This window comes from Sardina pilchardus, chromosome 6 (assembly GCF_963854185.1).
Source record: "Sardina pilchardus chromosome 6, fSarPil1.1, whole genome shotgun sequence".
NCBI lineage: Eukaryota > Metazoa > Chordata > Actinopteri > Clupeiformes > Clupeidae > Sardina > Sardina pilchardus.
The window spans coordinates 15,777,592-15,801,551 of record NC_084999.1 but is presented as its reverse complement, the minus strand read 5'-3'; the positions used below and the strand labels follow the sequence as shown (position 1 = coordinate 15,801,551).

The following is a 23,960-nucleotide window of genomic DNA, read 5'->3' as shown; positions in this document are numbered from 1 at the left end:
AAGGGAAAGAAACTAATGACTTTGGCCAAGCAGCTTTTGCTCTCATTGAGCTTTAATATTTAACAAGAGATGAGTGGCTGCCTGCACAAATGTTTTCAAACTAATTCAGATTCACATACCTATTAACATATAGGCCCTTAATTTTGGAAGTAAGGACACAAAGTCGAGATGAAACAATGCACTGTAATACTTGGTATGTTTATGATTAGTACATGTGCAAGAGGCCCCATCATCTACAGTTATAACCATACATGTGATATAGGTACTGTTTTGTGGACATAGGTCCCGAGGCCCCGTACTGAGTGAGTCTAGACAAGTATGGTCCGCTGGACCGCACATTGCGTTGTGCTGGGATTTGACTCCGCTGTCTCTTGTCCCTCATTCTTTCTCTCTCCATCTTTGTGTCTGCCCACGAATCGAAGCAGCTCAGTCTTAGGTTGCAGTACTGTCTTAGACCATAGGAGGGAAGAACAGATTTCAATGTAGGCCTACAATAACTGCCTAACCAGTGCTGCACCCCATAATAATAATATAAAAAATAGGCTGCCTGAGTCCTGGATGGCCAGTTCAATTTTCACAATAAAGGGTTTAATTGAAAACGATATGACGTTTTTCATGACTGCCTCTGCATTGGGAACTTATTTTCAACAATCAACTAATATTCAATAATCTAACCATTTGCGTTAGGAAAAAAAAACACATTTGGACCAGTGGCCTAACCCTTACGAAACAACTTATGGTAGGCTAGGGCTACAGTAAATTCATAACATCCCTGATGTTATGGATGCAAATAGGTCACATAAAGCCTTTTTTACGTGTCAAATTATGCCTAGTATTCCTCTAAGATTGTTGTTTTGTTCCAAAATGCGATGGTTCCTTCTTGTTTGTAAGGTTTTAGTAACTCTTATTTAAACAGGATCTTTCTTGACAGGCTACTAATGACGTTGATTGCCAGATGTTCAGTGACTGTAATAAGCATAGTAAGACGTTGTGTAGATAATGAGTCAGTAGCTAACGATTTATCATCAACTTAATCAAGGCTACATACCTGTTAACTGACGTTTTCATTGGCAGATGTTCAGTGATAGGGTCGAAGTAGTTTGTGTAGATTGCATGAGTCACTAGCGATACATCGTAAACGTCAGGTCTATTTAAAGACAGACACGACAGGTCCAGGTTGTAGGTGCCTTTGTGATTAGGGCAGAGAGTTTGCCAGAGAGCTTCAACCACTGCATCAAGTTTGGGTTGGGGCTGCCACGGTTGGAACTGGGGAAACTCCTGTGACATCTTGTAATTCTAGCTGGTAGGCTACCTATTTTGTAATATAAATATATGGTCTTAAACCTTATCTGACGACAACTGAGTAACTTCCTTATAGCGTTAACACATTTCTAGTCGTTAAGTGGAAGTGATTTTAGAGATTTGCAGTTTGTTGTGAAAGTGGTTTTACAGTTGATTTTAAACGGATGGTCTTTTTCAATAACATTCTAGAATAGAATGTGAGCTGCTGGTTTTTCACGAGCGGCAGCGGCCTAGGCCTATTTCTGTATCAGAAGTTTAGTTGTCAAGAAACACTGTTATGTTAACAGTGTAATAAGTTAATGGTGACTTTGTGGATTGTGGTTAAAACAATACTGTGGTTAAAACACGGCGTGATTGGGCTTGCTTGAGTAAGTTAAGAAACGCTTTTGTGGGAAAACAACACAGAGGTTATTAGGAGGTGTTTCATCAAATAAAGTGTCTGAAGTAACCACCCTCCCGAGGGCCCAGGATCGCATAGAAGAAGTACATCACTTCCTGTGTTGAAGTAGCGAAGCTGCGCCTTTCAACTTTACTAGTGGGAGCTGTAGCGGTAACTGTGCGGAGGAATAACCACGTACTTAAAAGGACGACAAACATCGGGTAAGTGGCGAGGCTAGGAAGACGAACGATTAGATTGATCGACAAAATAAAACAGCCCATTTGTATAGTGTGTTTGCTTGCATAGTTCCCCAGCTAGTTGTTCTCATCACGGACTGGAACTCCGCTAGCTGGCTAGGCTACACATGTATGAACGAAACGTTAGTTGCCATATCTGTGCGTTAGCCTCTTGTCCACTGGTTTTTGTTTGAGATAACGTTAAGGTTGGATGCAAGTCTGTCTGTGTATAGTTTATACGTAGCGTTGTCAAACTAAAATATTCGAAATAAACGTTTTTAGAAATAGTTTTACAACTATTGTGAGAAGAATGTCTTAATCATGACCCTAACGGCTGATAACATTACTTGTATGATTTTATCTTGATGATGGACTAAAATTAACGTTCATTTTTGCTGGCCGCCGACGTCAAGTTTGGAAAGACTAAGGTTTGGATTTACGTTAGCATTTAGGAAATGTTTGTGGTCTGGAGTATACCCACGCTGATTAATAAGTGATTCCGAATGTTGAAGTGGCCAACATTGTTTTTCGATAACTGTTCAGGGTAACATTATTCTGTTGAGATATGCGTCTGTGTCTAGACCATGTTTACACGGAGGGAATGTAGAGGGAAGTATAAAATATCGTCCCAGCTACATCATGTACAATTTGATTAGGTCGCCCAACAAACTGCTTCGAATTACTGAATAGTTTAGAAAACTTTTACATTTGGATAATCCTTGTTTCATTAACTCGCAAATTTCTCCTCTCATCTCATCTCCCAGTTGTTTGCCTACAGGTCCTTAGTATCAATTTCAGCCGATCAATAAATCTGACAGCCTAGTCGCCAGCTGGCCACGATATAGCCTACACTACTGTGTTGAGTAACATTGGTTTTGTCACCTAACCTCTTTAATACGGCAACATGTGTTACAGTGTAAAATGAAGGCCAGAACATGGCAACGAGTCTACGTTTTTTGTTCGCCATGCCAAGCTCTAGGAGGTTTACCACTTGAGTTAACTTGTAGTTTTCTGATGGGTGTTTTTGATCTGTGTCAAATTAGACAGAATTCAGGGAATGGTTGCTACACCGCCTCAGTACGCCATACAAACATTTAATGGTTGATTCATACTGAGATGTTTTGTCTTCCGCTCTACAACGTTTGGGATATTGATATTGACCCCCAAGCATGGGTTATTAGTGAATGTGTGTCATGCTGTAAAACTAAATAAATATGAAGGGTCGAAAAAATATGAAGACAATGGATTTGAACAGAAATATTTACAGGCCTTGGCTTTGGGACCCATTCATCTGATTTGACATCTAGATAGGATTTTCATCAGGGATGTAAAATACTTTGGTTTAGGACACTGTTCTAGCCAATTACCATGCTACAGTGGTACTGTGGTGGTTAAGGAGCTGGGCTGCTGCCTGAAAAGCTGTGGGGTCAATTTCTGGCTTCCACCGTTGTGTCCTTGAGCAAGGCATGATTTAACCCTGAGTTGCTCTGGGGACAATGGTCCTGGTGATAAAATTGATGTAGTGTAAGTCACTTTGAGTTAAAAAGTCTGCTAAATGAATACATGTAATGTTTTGTAATGTCTCTGTATAGTAGCCCTGTTAAGCATGCTGTTTTGACAGACATGCATTGGTATACTCTGATCTTGCAGTAGTAGGCCCAGTTTTTGGCCAGCTGTTCACCATAGTGCCATAGGAAAAAAACAATTGTGCCTGTTACATCAAACATCTAATGAGGTCCCCTTTGGATTTGATATTTAACTTCGGTTTCACACAGCAGGCACAGTAGCTAAGACAAGTGTATCCCCTGTGAACAAATGCGTTCAGCAAAATATCCTCCTTTGACTAAAACGGGTGCTTCAGATCATGAGATGAAAATGTAAAACTTTAAAGTGTATTTATTGATTGATTATGACAGTGCCTGGGTTGGCTAGAGTTGTTAAAGGCAACATGTCAAGAACTTTCTAATTGATTTTCACTTTTTGTGATATCGTTGATAGATTTATGTCTTATTAGTAAAGTAAATAACTAAGGGATGTGGCGTGCAGTTGAGCTCTCCAATCCACCTTGGATGTTGCTTTTGTTATTGATTTATTAATGGTACACAGTGCCACGCCTGCCTCTTACCATTTCTGGTGAATTGGATTAATGGTTCTGATAAGCCCACATTCCTCAGTCAAATGAATTATGTCGTCAACTTGAGCAGCCAAGCACTTGTGTGGACACAAGCCTTTGAGTATGTTGACATTCTTCAGGAAGAATGACAAAGGGAAAGACCTGGAAGGATTCCGTGATAGACGGAGTTGTCTGACAGGAGGGAAACTTGATTCTCTGATGTTAATGAATGAAAGGTGTTTTAGACACGTAACTGCATCGTTCCGTTCGCGAAGCGTATGCTGCAGCAGTTAATAATCACTACAATCAATGTAAGCAGCTATACCAGATGCGACAGTGGCGCGTACATTCGGCGCGTACATTCATTCAGTGTGCTCGTGAGTTTATACCTTTATATGCAAACTGCAAAGTGCGGCAAAGTCTGAGTAAGCATAAGTTTGGCCAAGCACTCTAAAAAGAAAGAGACTGAGTGAAGCCTGCTCCTACCATACAAATTAGGCCTATTTGTGTAACATGGAAATTTAGCTGTTAATGTGTAACAGTTTGTCTTGGGTAGGTGAGCTATGCCCAGGTGATTGAGATAGGAATCCATAAATAGACTGCCTGTGCTTAATGCATTCAGGCTGTGCTTGTGGGGGTATTCCTGGGGGGTATTCCAGATACGTGGTTTAATGACAATCCTGTGGAAGTTAACTCTGAGTAAGTGGTAAACCTCCAAATAGAAGAGCTATATGGCTTCATTCTCCTAACAAAACAATGGCATAGGGCTCTTGTAGGAGGTTCACAACTTAACATACCCAGGTTTGTCACTAACCACATACCTGGAATACCCCACTGTTCGTTGCTAGCTGCTTAGATCCTGATCCAAGCATTGGCTGTTGCCATAGTGGCAGTGTATGACTCCAGGTGAAGCCATGTAAGACAAGAAAGCCGTAGCCAAGAGGACAAGGTGGAATAGTTAACAGAATATGTAACTGTAGAATAAGGAAATACATATTTAACAGTAGCAGTAGAATAATAAACAGAAACAATAAGTCCACAGCAGTGAGGGACTGGATAGTTAAGGTCAATTTATAGTGTAGACTGCGACGCCAGGTGTAGCTGAGGAAAATGAAGTGAAAGAGGCACAATTTGTGTCTGTTGGAGTGTCGCAGAGCTTGTCGCGCCTGGACTGTAAATTAGGCTTTGCTTTAAGTTTACAAGGTACCCTTGTGATTGTCACTGATTTTCCATAGTTAGACCTATCTCAAAAGCAAAGCAAAACAAAAAAACAGAAAGCTAAACAGTTTTTTTCACAACAGCTGACACAACAGCACCTGCTCACCAGGGATCCCACTGAGCTCAGGGCAACACTCAGGTTGCCATGCTGAGAGCCTGGAGACTACCGTTTGCGCTCCTAAATTCTACAAGGGGAGGGGCGGTGGGTTGGTTTAGATGGGAAGTCATGAGAACTAAGTGCCAGAGGCACAGCGGCACCAACTCCCATGGGATCCAAAGTTGCTGGTGTGTTTCCATGGAGAGGCTGACTCCTGGTGGGGCTGCTGTGGCACTTATCTATAGCCTATGCTAACCAGAGAACCTCTGTGGACAACAAGCATTTGTAGTTAGTACTGCAAACATAGGAGGTCAACCCCACATGCTAGATTCTGGTTCACTGCAATGTGCCCCAGTGGGGGGTCTCATACCCAGTGTTGGGACTTTACATTTACCTACGACCTAAAGCTCTTATGTCTCTCTAAACCAGTGTTTTTCAACCACTGTGCCGTGGCACACTAGTGTGCCGTGACACATTGTTAGGTGTGCCGTGGGAAATTATCCAATTTCACCTAAGTGGTCTAAAAAAGAGTGAATAGAAATAATTTTCTTTGTGTTCATTTGATTCCCATTCAAGACATTTTGACAAGAATGACTTGATATCGTTATTGCGGGCTGCAGATTTTTATTTAATTTCATTTTCAATAAAATTTCAATTTATTTAACATTTTCGGCTGGTGGTGTGCCTCAGGATTTTCTCAATGAAAAAAGTGTGCCAAGGCTCAAAAAAGGTTGAAAAACACTGCTCTAAACAACGAGAGAAGCCGTTAGACGGTAAACAGTGCCGCTGGAATCTTTGTTATGTAGAAACACAGGCTTGCAGACCACAATAGAGCCTTATGCTGAGTCAGCCACGCTGACACTGTCATTTTCATCACAGATGACATGTCGGACTGAAAGAGAATTTTTGCAGTCTTGCATATCCTCAACACTGCCAGGTGAGATTAGCTCTTTGGTTTGTCTCGGCTGTCTTGCAGAAAGCAGAGTTAGTAGTGTTTGTTTCGCAAAGCCTAATCCTCCTCATATTGCTGTTGTCAAGGCTACTATTTTATTTCCGTCCTCATATTTGAATTGTTCCTGAAGGAGTTGATACAGGTTGAATCACTCTGCTTTGCCTGTACGATTCAGAGGTGTACCCATAGCAAAGACGTTGATGTTTTGGCCTAAAGAATTGTTTGCTCTTGAATCAGGAGTGTTGTTGAACACTATTAGATCATGTTCTTGATTCTGAATCTAGGCTTCAACCACAATGTTAGTGCTTTGAGGCTGTGAGGTGATGGATGGTATATATATTTGTATGTGCTTGCCCTGAGGAGACTCACAGAATGATTCATTACGCACACCTAGGGGGTGAAATTGGCGGCAAAATCTCATCCTGGGAGCTTCCTCCTGCTCTTAAATGTGACCGAGCTATTCGTCCATTTGCATTGTAACCAACCATATCAACCTATTTGCAAAGGTGGAATTCTGTAGCAGTCATTGAACTGGGAAAGCCCCGGATTTGTCCTGTGCTGTGGCACCGTACCTATGGCCGTGAAAGAGGAAGAGAGAGAAAATAAAACAAAAGTGACCAGCACCCGTAGTAGTATGTACTTCACGGATGATCAAAGAAGAAGAAATGTTTTAAGGCTAATCGAGTGGAACTACAGGTCACAATGGAAATGGACAAACTGTAGACCACAATGAATTTGAATGCGTGTCTCTGAGCTTCACTGTGTGCCACTCGATTTGCCTAACCTGGCAGAGCAGCAGCGTTAACAAAGCATTTCAGTCTTCAGTGAGCGTCGTCAAGCAGAGTGACACTGACAACATTTCAGAATTCTTTTTAGCAGAAATCCCCCGAAGACGGCTTTGAGTAACAAGAACAGATGGAGCTGTGGACCGACTGCTTTTAAGCACTTAAACGTTTAACGTTAAAGCACCAGATGGCTGATAAGAGTCTAAGAGGGTTTTTTTTTTTTTCATTTTTAAATATAGAAATGAAGAAAATAAATCGACTGTATGTGAGTCCATGTGGTGTCTGGACCTAGGGTCATTGCAGGATGCTGTGCAACACCGTAAGGACTCTTAGAGGATTTAAGCCCTAGTGAACGTAGCAAAGCTTCTCGTGGGCTATCACGTTGTGGGCTATCGATCACGCGTTCCTCTGGCAGTCCTGAGTGCAGTGGACACCATCAGAGGCTTAGCGGTCACTTTTCCGCGTGGCTTTAGCAGGTACGTTTATGGCCCATCATCCCGACCCCTTTCCTGTCCATGTGATTAAGGGAGTTCACCTTATTTGTTTACTACGCTGCGGTATGCAAATGTGTCGGAGTAGATCTGCAGAGATTACAGGGTCCAGGAGATGCTTAGGCGAACAGATGTGCCTTTGACACATGACCCAGACTGGGGCGCTCGCACTGGTGGCTGCGCTTCTGACTGGGAGGAGCTGGAGCGGCTCTCGCTCACCGATCTGTGGCTCCAGGGCAGAAGCACCAGGCCGTGTCTGCTTTTGCCTGCCGTAGGAGTTCTGCCTCTTCCTCTTCTGTTTCACCCCTCTGTGTCTCTCTTTTCTCTCTTTTCTCTCACAGTCTCTGCCTCGGTTGTTTCAGTCTCTCTTTTTTGTGTGTGTGTGTGTGCGCGACTGTGCGTGTCGTTCCTCCCTCCCGTCTCTCTTTCCTCCTGTCTCTTTTTACATCCCCCTCTTCTACCATCTCGTCTCTCCTCTGCTACAAAAATCTCAGCGATGCTTTCCAGATGTTTTCAAGTATTCCACATTTCCTCTGCAACTCCACTCCCCCCCCCCCCCCCAGCCCGCCTTCTGCACTGTTTCGTAAGACCTCCAATTTTAAGTCTCTCTTTCCCTTTCTCTTTCTCTCTCTCTCCCCTTCCCCCTCCCTAATTCTGCACATTAGTTTGAATGATAGAATGTTTCTGTTGCATGTTGCCTGACTTCCCTGTTTACCTAACACACGCTGTCGTCTCCTTTTGTCCTTCACATGGAGGCCGGCCAGCCAGCACTTTCTCCTCCTCCTCCTCCTCCTCTTGTGCTGTTTGACTGATGGTGTAGAGATTGTGTTGGTGATGGGGGTGGGGGGGTTGCAGGGGAGGATCTGTGGAACTACATTGGGGGGGGGCGTGCAGTTCAACCTTGCCCCATATAGTCCACCTCTCTCTCCTGTCTACTTTTCTGGTCCACTGGGGTCTGGTTGTTGGGCTGGAGGCGGACTGTGCCGTCGGTAGACATGGGCGAGCTAGCTAGGGCGGCATGTGGCAGGCAGGGAGTTCTGATTTCTCAGGTAGGACTCTAATTATATCTCCCATCTAACATGCGTCTCCCCAGGCGCTCGCCGGATAAAGATCTATAAATATGTCCAAGCCGTTTGGCTAGCGGCCTTTTTCCTTTTGTCATTTTCTCATGCCAAGTCTTGTGTTCCAATGCACTCACCACTCAGTTCATTTGTTTGTTTGTGTGTGTGTGTGTGTGTGTGTGTGTGCGTGTGTATGTGCGTGCGTGCGTGTATGAGCATGTGTGATGACTTGTGACTTGTGTATATGTGTGAGCATTGGCATGTGTGTGATTGTGTGTGTGTGTGTGCGCGTGCGTGCGTGTGTGTATGAGCATGTGTGATGACTTGTGACTTGTGTGTGTGTGTGTGCGCGTGCGTGCATGCGTGCGTGCGTGCGTGTATGAGCATGTGTGATGACTTGTGACTTGTGTGTGTTTGCATGTGTGCATTGGCATGTGTGTGATTGTGTGATTGTGTGTGTGTGTGTGTGGTATTAATGACCTCCGGCAGCGGAGGCAGCCCATTTATAGGATGTGCTCTCTGACAAAGGCTCAGAGGCCTTGCAGCCTGTAGCAAGTGACGAGGAAGAGGAGGAGAAGGGGAAGGAGGAAGAGCAGGAGGGGATGGCGCGGCGCTGCACATTATTTGGCTCGGCAAGGCGGCCGGCGTTAGTCATGCCTGCGCTGCTGCTTTGAATTCCGACTGTGCCCAGAAACGGGAACGCCGGAGAGGGTAGACGTGCGTATGGTGATGAGGGAGAGCAGGAGAGGGGGAAACGAGCGGGGATGCGGAGGAGAGGAAAAGACAGAGCATTGAATAACGGAAGACGAGAAGGGGAAGAGATGAACAGCATCGACGACAGCAGCATATTTCTTCCCCCCTCCTCGCCATCAGCGCTCTGCTGCTCATGCCGTTTCCATTCTGTTTTACACAAGCACAAAAATGTGCCTTACGCAACAGCACTGTTACTCGGGGCTCCAGGCTCCGTGTTCTCCATTCACCAGATGCATTAGGTCGCTTTCCAGAGAGAGAGCTAGATGCAGTTCTTATTTCTGCAGGAAGTCCAGGAACCGCCTGGCTGACCTGCCTCATCCTGCATACCTCTAGTCAATTCTATGCATTATTTACTGTGTGTGTGTGTGTGTGTGTGTGTGTGTGTGTGTGTGTGTGTGTGTGTGTGTGTGTGTGTGTGTGTGTGTGTGTGTGTGTGTGTGTGTGTGTGTGTGTGTGTGTGTGTGTGTGTGTGTGTGTGTGTGTGTGTGTGTGTGTGTGTGTGTGTGTGTGTGTGTGTGTGTGTGTGTGTGTTCTGCCCTCATACGCTATGTTCAAGTGTAGGGCTGTCTCTCAGTGTGCAGAGCTGGTCTTTTATGAGGGAGAGAGAGCGCTCTGAAGGGTCAGCCCTCCATCTGCTCTCATTTCCAACCACAAAAAGAAGTCATTAGCTCTGGCTTTTTCCCAGCATGCCCCCAACCCCTTCCCTCTCCTTCCTCCCTTTCTCTTTCTCTCTGTCTCTCTCTCTCTTGCGCACGCTCCCTCCACTTTATCCTTGATCACTCTCCTGGCCTTTCTGCCTTTTTCTGCTTTCCTCTCCTTTTGCTCTCTCTCCTCCTCTCGCATCTCTGATGTGCTGGCTCTGTTTATACCGCCATTCATTCTCTCTCTCACTCAGTCACTCACTCACTCACTCTCTCTCTGTCTCTCTCTCTCTCTCTCTCTCTCCGCCCACTGCTTTTTCTCTCCCCCACTGCTTGCTCTCTCTCTCTCTCTCTCCCTCTCTCTCTCTCCCATCTTAATGAGCTATGCTTAATGAACCAGTTTCCTGTGAGTGTGCGTGGGATTGACTGGGGATTAGGCAGAAATGCTCAAATGGGCCCACAAATGTAACGTTACAGTGCTCTTCAAATACACATTCTCTCTCTCTCTCTCTCTCTCTCACACACACACACACACACACACACACACACACACACACACACACACACACGCTATTGTGGTTACTTACACTGTTTCTCTACATCCTGTGTCGCTCCACTCCAACTACCCACCCTCTCTCTCTCTCTCTCTCACCCTCTCTCTCTCTCTCTCTCTCTCTCTCTCTCTCTCTCTCTCTCTCTCTCTCTCTCTCTCTCTCTCTCTCTCTCTCTCTCTCTCTCTCTCTCTCTCTCTCTCTCTCTGTCTATGTAAACTGCCTATCCCATCACTGCTCGTGGGATTAGGATTAGCAGATCTGAGTGTGGCCGTTTTAATGAGCACTAATTGATTTGTAATCACAGATACACACGATGCTCAGAGAAGCAATGTGTGAGGCAGGCAAGGGCCTCAAAGCTAGACAACAGTCTGAAGCAACAGCAGGACAGCACAAGTCTGAGCGAGAGAAAAAAGCCTCCTGATGTGGGGTGTGTGTGTGTGTGTGTGGGGGGGGGGGGTTGTTGTTACTGCCAGTAGGTTCTTGAGTCTGGGAAGGTGGCCATGTTGGAAGAAATGTCCCCCGCACACATACACACACACTCACACACACACACATACACACACACCAGGCTTGATCCTGTTCGAGCACTTGAGCTGTGGCATTCAGGAAAGGATGAAAACAAACACAAGCTGCTGCTAGCGCTGGCTGTCAAAGACCAATGGGTCCGCGCCCATCAGATAAGGGCAGCCCTCCTGAATGGAGGTGGGCTGGAGTTGTATGTGTACGTGTGTGTCGCGTGGGGTTGGCGTAGTGGTGGTGATGGGGGATAAGGAGACACAGATTTAAAGGAGCATTTGGGTTGAGATTAGTGAAGCACCTACCAGCCTACGAACATAAACCTCAACAGCTGAGATGGCAAGGTTTAGGAAGTACTGTTGCCATTGCTGCACAGGCTTCTGTAGGGGACACTGGGTTCATCTCAAAGCTATATTTGCCTATCGGCCTCTCCTCGGTCCTCCAGCTCATGCCCCGGACATCGTTCAAAGTTCTAAGTCATTGAGGATGTCTTGTTTATCCAAGGGGGTAAACGAACGTGGGCGCCTCTGAGGCTAGTTGTAGACCACTTCCAGTTAGGGTTCCATTGACCCCCATTCATTTTGGTGTCACTTTGACACTGACACACAGACAGACATTCTTGTCATTTATAGATAGATGCCAAAGGTACAATACCTCAAAGAGTGGCGACTGGCGAGTTGTTGTGACATAATGTTGCTTTTTGTTTGGTTGAATAGGAATGGAGGTTTTAATGTGTTTGATTTAGCATCTGGCCTTAACTTTCCCACTCATTTTTCTCCTCCTCTTTTTCCTTTTTCTCTTCTACAGGGAAACCCATGATTCTGTCCCTGACCTTGACCAGCTGGTTTATTGGACCCTACAATTAGACGGCGACAGAATGGGACAATAGCCGTGGGTATTGGATATCCCTTCCCCTCTCTTTTCCATTGTGTTTCTTTTCCTCCACACACATGTTCAAACAAGCACACTCGCCTACTGTCACACGCGCAGTTACCACAGCTAGACTCTTGGCCATTGTTCAAGAGTGAGCAGCGGAGAGACGACTCTTTGCGGTGGAGGGATGTCGCTCTAACATGGACGATGGCCAGAAAAAGACTCTCGTCTGCGTGAAGTGCACCTCGCCTCCACAGAGGGATTGTGTCAGATAATCAGCGAGGACTCGGAACGAAAGTCAAATGGACCTGAAAGACCCGCGACGAGTGAGAACGTGAAAGGTTTCTGCTCCGCTGCAAGACTAACGTTGTGCGTTCCACTACAATCAGAAACATCGGAACATTCTGTGATTCCTTATCTCAACCCCCCACTCCCAAGTGCCTTTTGTGTCTACATTTTGTTTTTTTAAAAGGTTTACGTTCCCTGACGGCACTAACTCCAGGACCTATATGACTGGTTTACAATTTTTGGCCCTCGTCCCAGTTTCGTCAGCGCTACATATCGTATACCTCGCTATATAGCTGTAGCTGGGCATTTTTCTTATTTCTTTATTATTATTCATCTCCTCCGAGCTTATGTGTCTGGGTTCAAGCTCCTCTCAGAGGAATGAGACCACCATAGAGTGACTGCCTGGTTTCTTTCACGGCCAAGCCGCTCCATAACCTCTTTTGAACGCAGACGAGTCGAGCTGAGCCAGGTGTGCCTGCCGAGCGCGTAGATCCCTGCGGGCGTCTGCCATGGTCAAGCTACAGTCCAAATGGCGCTACCTGGTGATGTTCCTGGGCGTGCAGCTGGTCGTCATGGCGCTGCTGTCGCGGGAGGGCTACCAGCGGAGGGTCTCGTACTTCTTCCGGATCTTCCGCAAGGCGGAGCCCTCGGCCGCAGCCCACGGACGCAACGGCACCAGCACCAACGGAGGGGACGTGTACGCCAACCTGTCGGTCCAGGCCCGGAGTCCAGCCAAAGAGGACCTCCCCTACTGCCCCAAGAAGTCGCCTCTCATTGGTGAGTGCACCTCAGCCGCATGTCTGTAATACCGACTCCGGTTCTGCCCCCAATGCTTGTGTCCCTCTCTCTAATCCAACTCTGACTGTCCACTCCTATCTCTTGTGATCTTAAGCTCTCGCTGTTCTCTTTTCCTTCCCCATCCTGGCGCACCTCTGACTTCCGTGTTTGTCCGGCCACTGTCGTCTTATCATGGATTGCCAAACACTGCTTCCTCCTCTCATTGCTGGGGCTCCGTTTCCTGTTGCTAAGGTTTCTCAGTGGCACCGGAGTGTAGTGTTGATTCATGGGAGGCCGCACCACCCCCTCTGCATGTTTGTCTGACTCTGATAAAGGAGGGTGTTGTCGGGAAGGGACAATCTTTTTTAGAAGACTTCAGAGAGAATGAAAAAAGGTTCAAATGCCATCTTCAAGTGGCCAGTTGTAGCTGAAAAAATCAATGGTATTGCTAACAAATGAGTTGACACAAGAGAGGTCGCCGTTCTCCTCTCCCCATAGGTACTGTGTACTATGCAACTGCTTTTACAGTTGTGAAAAATGTCCATGTCTTCCTGTGAAGGATCACATGCTCAGCGCAGGGCCAGGTCATTAGCATGTCTTAGTCATTCTAGCTCATTTCTTGTTCCTATTTGAGACTCATTTTATCCTGAGCTGTTCCTTTCTGCAAGTAGTCAGCAGTCGCTCTAGACTGAATTTGCTTCATATTACATCATTTAGTCTTAATGTGCTATGATGCCCTTAAGGCAACCCAAGGTTTATTTCCAGCCTCTGCTTTGCTTAATGTGTTTTTCTTTTTCCTTTTTCCCTTTCTCTCTTTCTTGTGGTTCTGTGAGTGTAGGCGGACCGATCCGCGTCACTTTCCCTACGGGCTTGACGTTTGCCGAGGTCCAGCGAAGGAACCCACTTGTTACTCGGGGAGGTCGTTACCAGCCTCCGAACTGTGAGGCCAGGCATCGCACCGCCGTCATTGTCCCCCACAGAAACCGGGAACACCACTTGAAGTTCCTGCTCTACTACCTGCATCCGTTCTTACAGAGGCAACAGCTCGATTATGGTATCTACGTCATTCACCAGGTGAGAACCCTGTGTCCCTTCAACACACACACACACACACACACACACACGCACACACGCTTAGGTCTTTACCATGCTCATATCTCATATCAGGGCCATGCCACAATCTTGGTTTCTCTGTAGTGGTGTTTCCTAGTGCCCTTGCTGTTCGCTAGAGGAGCACATGAAGTTAATCAGACGAGTGGCATGTTGCAGCTAGCCCGTGAGGCACGCTGCAGTGAGGAAACGGTAATGAGGAAATCAGAGCTGCAAGTCTGTGGGCTGCGTCACAAGTGACTCCACAGTGCTGCCTGGCAAGAGGCAGTGGTACTGCAGCAAATAAACGCATGTCATGCCTGTTGTGTTCAGCCTTAATTCCAAATCTCTTTATCCACTTAAACAGTCCCTGCTTTGGTGAAGTACACACTCATCTCTTGCCTTACCTTGTTGGCAATTGGATTTCTACTGTTATTCACCTTACATGGAGAATGATTTTTATTACAATAGTATTATTATTATTACTACTACTATTTAATTTTGTGTGTGAATTTGTTTGGCAGAAATATGTTTCCGTCAGTTTTCACACTCATTCCCATGTTGTATATAATTTATTGATCTCCAAGAAATGTATGAAGCATTGGCATTTTCCATGTGTAAAGGGCCTTTGTTATTATGCTGCTATTCTTCTATTAAAGAAGGGTTGTGCGGGCGGAGGTAGCATAGTGGATGAGGAGCTGGGCTAGTACAGTGCCCAGAAAAAGTTGTGGGTACGATTCTTGGCTGTCCACTGTAGAGCCCTGGAGCACAAGACTCACGTTACCCTACCTTGCTCTGGTGAGAGTGGCCCTGGTAATAATTGACGTGTAATGAATGACGTATTTATAACTAAGACAAATTTCTAACTAAGTGTCCACAAAGATTAGCTTTTGGCGTCTGATCACTAGCCTGTTATCAGGTAGCTTGCGTCCGGGTGCATGACGTCATCAGCACGATATTGTTTCAACACTGCACGTGCCAAACCCTGGCCCTAGCATGCGTACTTGGACGTATCACTGAGGCCACGTGTGAGAGTTGGGCTCTGTGTCAGTAAACAGCCAACAAAGATCAAGACCCCATGACACACACATACACACACACACACATACACACATAGTGATAATGCAGTGGCAAAACCCTTGGCTTTTGTCATGTCTCCTCTCTCAGGGATGGCTACCTCTCATCAGCCTGGCTGGGATTACAGCTAATCCCCAGGCTTTTCAGCCTCAAGTACCGCCACATCTGAGCTCACTCGGATTTACAGGAATATTGCAAGGAATTAGTGTGTAGGTTCGCATCCGCAAATGTATAAGTATGTGATCATAAATGTATGTCAGGATTAAATTTGGTCAATCAGTTATTCTCTCTTTTGTTAAGGGTCTGTGTTTCAGTATTAGGTTGACGTTAACAACTTGTTATGTGTATGATGTATGTATTGCAGTATGTGTTTGGATAGATAGATGGGTTCATGTGTGACCATGAGTGACTGTGTGTTTGGATAGGCGGGGGACTACACGTTTAATCGGGCCAAGCTGATGAACATAGGCTTGCGGGAGGCCATGCGCGAGGAGGAGTGGGACTGTCTGTTCTTCCACGATGTGGACCTCATCCCCGAGGACGACCGCAACACCTACACCTGCGACATCTACCCCAAGCACGCCGCCATAGCCATGGACAAATTCGGCTACAAGTCAGTGTGTCTCTTGTCCTGTCATTTGTTAGTCTAGATACAGTACATCGTGCTTCTACCTGCTTGATATCTTCTCCACCTCACAGGGCCGATATGGGACACAGTTTTTATTAATTAATTAATTAATTATATTTATAATATTATATTTATAATATTATATTATTTATTTATTTATTTATTGGGCATTTTGTGTAAATTTATCATAAATTGTTCATCAAGCTAAAGCTGACTGATGTTTTAAACAGACATTTTACGACACGACATGATTTCTGAACCCAGGTCGACCGATTAGCCTATCTCAGTCCCCAGTTATGGAATACAGTGGAACGGTACTGTAAATAGATTTATAAGTAGATACATGCCACCTGGCTGAATGTGAATGTTACCATCATCAGTGTAGGTTGTCCACCTAGGCAGGAAAATGGGATCGTGTGGGAAATCAGAATGACCCATTCAGCTGTGTAATCTGAATACAGCCTTTGTGTACTCTGTCTCCGAATGATTGAAACGGATTGTACTGTAAATTGAGAAGGAATGATTCAAACTAATTATACTGTTTGTAAATCGAGCAGCAATGTTTTCACTTGATCTGTAAGAAGAAATCTCACTTTAGCTCTCTTTTTGATTTTGACAACCAGCAGTGCTTTTATATAAATAATTACACTTATCCAAGTGTTTTTTTTTCTCTGTTTGAATTGTATATGGAGCCTCCCTATATAAACAGGACTAATCCCTAAATAAGGATCCTGTTTGTCCGCTGGGGTTTGTCTGTGTATAGGACTAGTTACAGTACAATAGCTAATGCAGGTGGACGTACGTCATGTTCTTTTCAGCCGTGTAAACATGTCTGTTTAACTAAAGTCATCGGTCCTGGAAAACGTGTAGGCCTCCCTTTGTTCGTTTGCGTGATGTGACTCAATCATGCACACATCACACCTCATTGCCTAGCCCCTTTGTGTGTTCTTCGATTAAGCAGCCCCACACACACACACACACACACACACACACACACACACACACATACATCCACACTCTTTACCTTTCCCCCTCCTCATTATTTGTGTGTACTCTGCTTGTCTTTGTCCTCCTTCCTCTCTCCTCCACCTCTCTATCTATTTATCTCTGGCTCTTGTTTATATCGCCATTCATTTTCTCTCTCTCCCTCCCTCCCTCCTATACATTGTACAATATTCATTTATTTATCTCTATTTCTATCTCTCTGTGTGTTTGCACTTGCTCTGGGCAGGTTACCCTACAAGATGTATTTTGGAGGCGTGTCTGCACTGACTCCTCTGCAGTACCTCAAGATGAACGGTTTCCCCAACAACTACTGGGGCTGGGGAGGCGAGGACGACGACATCGGCATCAGGTGAGTGAGGACGTGTGTGTGTGTGTGTGTGTGTGTGTGTGTGTGTGTGGAGTAGAGCGCCCACATCAACACGCCTAACTCTGCGTCCCCGCCCCTACCCCTCCCCCCTACTCAAGGTCATTTGCCCACCTCCAGTTATAAACAGTGGAAAGATCAGCTAGGAATGCTATTTTAGCACAGTTGGCTAATGGTCACATTGGGGGTGGGTTTCACTTCCTGATTCTCTAGTTTCATCATGGCTTCTCTGTAAAAAGGGAATCCATGTAAAGGTTCTGACTCGAGAGAATCCAGCTCACCCGTTTGGTTTGGCGCTTGTTAAAATGTAAAGTTGAGCAGTTGTGAAAGAGCAGCTGTCCGTTCCTCATTGTTGGCTTACCACGTGTCCGAACATTCAAATCACAGATGAAGCCTTTATGGAAGCCGAGAGGTTCATTCATATAGGCACATTCAAGAAATGTTTAACCCAAATTGTAGTCAAATAAAACCGTTATGATTCATCTCTCCAGAAAGAGCTCTTTATTTTCAAATCCTTTTGATAAGCTATCACCTATGTTCACCTCATATCTACTGGGCCACTCCCAGTAGATGTTTGATGTGTCAGAGTCCCTCTCATGTCATAGCATGTCTATACTTGGGGCTGTTTCCACACTCACTCTCTTCCGTTGCCTTTATCTTCTCTTTCTCTACATCCCCCTCTCTCCCGCACTCCTGCTCTCTTCTCTTCTCTCCTCTCCTCTTCTCAGGGTGTCCCTGGGAGGTATGGCGATCTCTCGCCCGTCGCTGAACGTGGGCCGCTACAAAATGATCAAGCACAAGCTGGACGAGGGGAACGAGCGCAACCCCGAGAGGTACGGTCCCGTGAGTCACGGCCTGAGCACGTAGTGGACCTCGTGGTGTGGCTAGTGGGGAGGAGAAGAGCTCAACAGCAGAGCACATACGTGGAGGGTTTCAGTTCTCTCAAGTCACTGAGTGTGAAATGCTCTGTAGTTAATCAACTACTGTCAAGTCTTTATTCCCCCGATCTGCATATTTATCTTCCTTCTTCCATGTCTGTGTAAATATGTACAGTGGGTACGGGTTGAGAATGCACCTTCTCCCGCGGGACTCCCGAAGAGATCCCGCAGTGCGTCAAGACGATTTTTTTCGAGGCTAAGGCAATGTACCCAAACAACCACCAGGTGGCAGAAAGTTTCAACTGCATTTAATGATGAAGACCGCATATCCGTCAATAGTCGACTCCTTAATCTCATTGAATCATTAAAATGAAGGTGATGACTGGCGAAATCATTCAAACGACACTTCAATGAACCATTGTTGAAATGAATGAAAATGGTTATAGAAATCGCCTACAGCCAGCGTTATAAGAAATATATAAGTAATAGTTAGTCTTCTTCCGTATTAAACAGATCTTTGAACGCTCTTTGTTCCGTAGGCTATTTTAAGGAACTACTCAATGCACACACACTGGGTAAACTGGCGCGCTACAAACATTAAAATGTCAAATCATATTTATTTCTCTTTGTCGCCATGGTATTGGGGGAAACGCGGAGAGACGAGATGGTCAGTCCTCGTATTTTTTCTTCGCGTTTCGTTATAAGAAATATATAAGTAATAGTTAAAGTCTTCTTCTGTATTGAACAGATAGCCTACGGGACGCTCTTTGTTCCATATTTTAAGGAACTACTCAATGCACACACACTGGGTAAACTGGCGCGCTACAAACATTAAAATGTCAAATCATATTTATTTCTCTTTGTCGCCATGGTATTGGGGGAAACGCGGAGAGGCGAGATGGTCAGTCCTCCTAGCCTATTTTTTCTTCGCGTTTCGTTATAAGAAATATATAAGTAATAGTTAAAGTCTTCTTCTGTATTGAACAGATAGCCTACGGGACGCTCTTTGTTCCATATTTTAAGGAACTACTCAATGCACACACACTGGGTAAACTGGCGCGCTACAAACATTAAAATGTCCAATCATATTTATTTCTCTTTGTCGCCATGGTATTGGGGGAAACGCGGAGAGGCGAGATGGTCAGTCCTCGTATTTTTTCTTCGCGTTTCGTTATAAGAAATATATAAGTAAAAGTCTTCTTCTGTATTGAACAGATAGCCTACGGGACGCTCTTTGTTCCGTATTTTAAGGAACTACTCAATGCACACACACTACAGTGAAATTAGGTCCGCTTCATCTGATGATTTGCTGCGCAATTGACCAAGCAACCGCGGACCGACAGAAAAAGAAAGCAAACGTTGCTGCTATCGGGAGGAAATGCTTGCTAATTTGATGTGTTCAAACATAGAGCCATACAATTAGGTGTGTCTGTTATTATGATAATTTTCGAGCATAACTGCTTGTCCATAGCTCAGTGACAGGTGTTAATAGCCTTGCCATAAGCACTGCCCAGAACAACATGCTCGGATTCACCAACAGAGTCGCGGCAACGTTGGTAGATACGGATGCCTGCTCTTCAGAGCCATCACCACAAAGGAGCACTACAGAGCCTGGTGCAAAACCACCAACTGGGATGGATCGAAGGGCAAGCAAGCACTGCCACACAACGTCAAGACCTTTGTGTTGTCAACACTAAGCAGAAAGTTTCCTACGATGGGGAGAAGTGGCCGCAAGGACTGCATCGATAAGATCAACGAATGCCTTCGCAAGCCCCGAAACCCTGGCGATACATTTTCTTTCCTTTAATTCAATAAAACATTGTTTATCTGAAGAACTTTTCCGAGGTTGTCTTGTCTACCAAATCCTAAACTTAAATAGAGTAAACATTTTATCTTATGAAAAAACTCTTAGGGGGAATAGTTAGGCAGCCCTTCCTCCATTATCGTAGTAGGCTAGGACTATAGGCAATTTATTAGAGGGGTCAAAAAAAACTCATAAAGTAGGCTAGACTAAATGTGTCACATAAGAATTTATTGTTTTTAGAAAGTGCCATTATCATTGCCATATTCTCTTAAAATATATATGAATATTATATTTGAAAACGAGTTGATTAAAGGCTTCTAATGGTGTTTCTATAATATGATAAAAGCAGAGATTGAGATGTGTGTTTGGAACAGTTTTTCAAATCCCCCGGGGGTATTTAGACTCCAGGGTGTTAAGCACTCATTCACAACTGTCCCATCGCTAAATGCTCTCTTGTGTTGCGTGATCACACAAGTATACCTGTCGTAGTGTGCTTTTAATTTGATAGGCCTAATTATTATCTCCGCCAAGGATATAGGATGATGGATTTGCTATCCAGTAGCCTAATAATTAGGCTATGTGCCACGTCCGATTTCGCAAGTGGTGTAGTAGGCTACATTTAAAAATCGACAGCCGCCTGTGAGATCCATTTCATGAAGAGCAATTGTCTTGTGCGATCATTCCCCCTCCCCCACACTCGTCTAACCAGTTCACTACATTATAGCCTATATGCGGCACTGAGGACGACACTTGAGCCCGACACTGTCAATGTAAAAATGTGTGTGAGTGCGCGCTGAACCACGAATTAACATATTAACTTTTCTTTTCAGCAGACATTGCAAACATAAAAAGAATCTCAAAACAGGAAATCTTTCATTTCTTTTAATAAATCGATGCATTTTGTTTTGATGGGTTCCGGAGAGGTTCTTCGACTGGGTGTCGAACCCCGGTCGCTGGCGTACGATACCTATGCTTCAACCACTTGCGCCACAGCTGCATGTGAACTTTGACAGGCTTTATTCGGCATATGTACTTGAAACGTTGCCGGTTAAAATGAACAAGCCTCCGTTTTAAAATAGCTTAGGCCTACACATTTCTAAGTAGCCTATTCCTAGCATGTAAATGTTGCCAAAATGTCCATCTTGTCCATCTCTTTCGTCTTCGCCTTGACGTTGACAATAATAGCCTATTCACGGAAATGCGGTCTTGTAACCGTATGAATTCATGAATTAATCTAAGGTTGCCTTTCGAGTAGCCTATTTCAGGTTGAATTGAAGGCTATTTCCTTCTGATAGGCCTATAGGTTTCTAAAACCATTTTCATTCATTTCAACAATGGTTTATTGAAACGTCGTTTGATTAATTTCGCCAGTCATCACTTTCATTTTAAGGATGTAGGATGAACAAAGTCTATGGATTTGCTATCCAGTAGCCTAATAATTAGGCTATGTGCCACGTCCGATTTCGCAAGTGGTGTAGTAGGCTACATTTAAAAACCGACAGCCGCCTGTGAGATCCATTTCATGAAGAGCAATTGTCTTGTGCGATCATTCCCCCTCCCCCACACTCGTCTTAGTTCACTACATTATAGCCTATATGCGGCACTGAGGACGACACTTGAGCCCGACACTATGTCAATGTAAAAATGTGTGTGAGTGCGCGCTGAACCACGAATTAACATATTAACTTTTCTTTTCAGCAGACATCGCAAACATAAAAAGAATCTCAAAACAGGAAATCTTTCATATCTTTTAATGAATCGATGCATTTTGTTTTGATGGGTTCCGGAGAGGTTCTTCGACTAGGTTTCGAACCCCGGTCGCTGGCATACGATACGTATGCTTCTACCACTTGCGCCACAGCTGGATGTGAACTTCAACAGGCTTTATTCGGGATATGTACTTGAAACGTCGCCGGTTAAAATGAACAAGCCTCCGTTTTAAAATAGCTTACACATTTCTAAGTAGGCCTAGGCTATTCCTAGCATGTAAATGTTGCCAAAATGTCCATCTTGTCCATCTCTTTCGTCTTCGCCTTGACGTTGACAATAATAGCCTATTCACGGAAATGCGGTCTTGTAACCGTAATGAATTCATGAATTAATCTAAGGTTGCCTTTCGAGTAGCCTATTTCAGGTTGAATTGAAGGCTATTTCCTTCTGATATGCCTATAGGTTTCTAAAACCATTTTCATTCATTTCAACAATGGTTTATTGAAACGTCGTTTGATTAATTTCGCCAATCACTTTCATTTTAATGATTAAATGAGACGGATATGCGGAGCATTTCTCTCCCTCTCCATTGACCAAAACGTTGCTCTGGCATCTCTGCTGGACTGACTGAGTTATAGGCTACGTCGAGTGAGAGAGCTGTGAGGTAGGCTGTAAACATTCGAAAACTCTGCAACTGCAATCTAACATGCCGAGCGTCATGTCTCTTTTCTCCGCTTGTCACCAGCGGGTTTTTCCATGAGCCGAACCTTCATATTATTAGGGCGGTCTATGTTGCCCCCTTGCGGTTGCAGTTTTCCCGATGCTTCGGGAGTCCCGATGTGCGGGAAAGAAAGGAGCATTCTCAACCCGTACCATCTGTACATAAACAAATGGACTTAAACGTTTCCTTCTGTTCTGTTTCTGTCCCGCCCTTTTTGTCTTCCTGCTCCATCGCTCTTCTCTCTGTCCGTCTCCGCTACAGGTTCAACATGCTGGCCAAGACCCGGCAGACGTGGAAACAGGACGGCATGAACTCGCTGGAGTACGAGCTGCTCTCGCGGGACTACCAGCCGCTCTACACCAACATCACCGTCAACATCGGGACGGAGGAGGGCCTCGACCCGCCCCCCAAAACCGCCGCTGCCCCGGTTGAGGACCACAAGCCCAATCCTCCCAGCACCAACACGGACATAGAGACGAACATAGTGAGCAAGGACACGGCAGACCACTGAGCTGTGTGTGTGTGTGTGTGTGTGCGTGCGTGCGTGCGTGTGTGTGTGTCTGCGGGTGTGTGTGTGTGTGTGTAGTAGCAGTGGGAGTGTGGTTGGTGGTGCTGGGTAGTGAGGAGGATGAGTCCTATCAAATGCCCACTTGTCTCTGTCCTCCTGGACTGAAATAAGCCTCCCAGCATCATCCATCGCCTCCCACATCTTTGGGGACCACTGGCAGTGCCATTCCAGGACCAATCTCTCTCACGCTACTGCCTTGTCTATCTGCCCTTCTGCTCGCCTCTGAAGGGAAGCGCGGCTACAGCAGTCACCATGGCCCCTATGACAGAAAACAAAAAGAAGTAAACTTGGTGGGTGTGGGGGTGTTGCTTGAGTGTTTGCCACTGTTTTTTTTTTTTGGGGGGGGGGGGGGTTTGGGGGGGGGGTTTACTTCTTTCTCTGGGGCACATATACTCTCAGCAGAGGAAGACTGATGAAAAAAAGAAAAGAAAATTAGACCGTTGAATGTATCTCTCGGTGTGTGATTTACAACAACATCATTGTTACACCCCCCCACCCCTCCTCCTCCCTGGGCGCTCCCTGCACATGACACTTGACCTTTGTTTGCTGTGTTTGCGGTGACAACAAGAGATGGGACCTGCTGTCTCATCACAGCAAGGAGATCAATTTGGACTTGGGTTTTAAACCTGTTGCCTTAGCATACTGTTGTGCTCATTTTACACTCTTTGTGTTTAAAGGTGTGTGTGTGTGTGTGTGTGAGTGTGTGTGTGTGTGTGTGTGTTTGAGAGACAGAGAATGTGTATGCACATATGCGTTTGCAAAAAATGGGTGTTTACATAAACCTAATTGAACACAGTTGAGGTAAGATTCATGGAAGGCCGCATAATCAAATGCACAGCCTCGCAATGCCTCTCCAACAGATATCCTGGACGTTTTGTTCCTCGTCAGCAGCCTAGAGGGAGGATAATGGCCTTTCAGATCATATCAGGTGTCGAGCTAGCATTCATCCTCCCCCTCTCTCTTTTTCAGTTCCTTGATCCGGTGTTGTAGCCTGGAGGGCAAGAGTGCAGCCACACTTTGGCTATTCAAACGTTAAGTGCGCCCTGACAGTTGTGCCTTTGTGATGTTTCAAGTGCACGT

The 23,960-nt window shown here is 45.2% G+C and overlaps 1 protein-coding gene and 1 long non-coding RNA gene across 3 annotated transcripts; one reads left to right on the top strand and one right to left on the bottom strand.

Moving 5' to 3' along the window:
• Positions 1–20: 20 nt before the first annotated feature.
• On the bottom strand, positions 21–1,439 carry LOC134082717 (uncharacterized). The gene is made up of 2 exons (XR_009939655.1): positions 1,049–1,439; positions 21–449 (listed from the first exon to the last, which is right to left on the bottom strand). It is a non-coding gene; the product is annotated as an uncharacterized LOC134082717 (long non-coding RNA).
• Positions 1,245–23,223, top strand: si:dkey-199f5.8 (beta-1,4-galactosyltransferase 3). Of its 2 annotated transcripts, none has more exons than XM_062538634.1 (7): positions 1,245–1,303; positions 11,906–13,036; positions 13,875–14,110; positions 15,628–15,815; positions 17,062–17,184; positions 17,928–18,032; positions 22,574–23,223. In XM_062538634.1, the coding sequence occupies exons 2-7, from the start codon at positions 12,769–12,771 to the stop codon at positions 22,821–22,823; spliced, it is 1,170 nt and encodes a 389-aa protein (XP_062394618.1). In that variant the 5' UTR covers positions 1,245–1,303; positions 11,906–12,768; the 3' UTR covers positions 22,824–23,223. The 2 variants fall into 2 exon arrangements, with proteins under 2 accessions (XP_062394618.1, XP_062394617.1); XM_062538633.1 differs by lacking the exon at positions 1,245–1,303 and adding an exon at positions 1,783–1,902.
• The last annotated feature ends 737 nt before the right edge of the window (positions 23,224–23,960 follow it).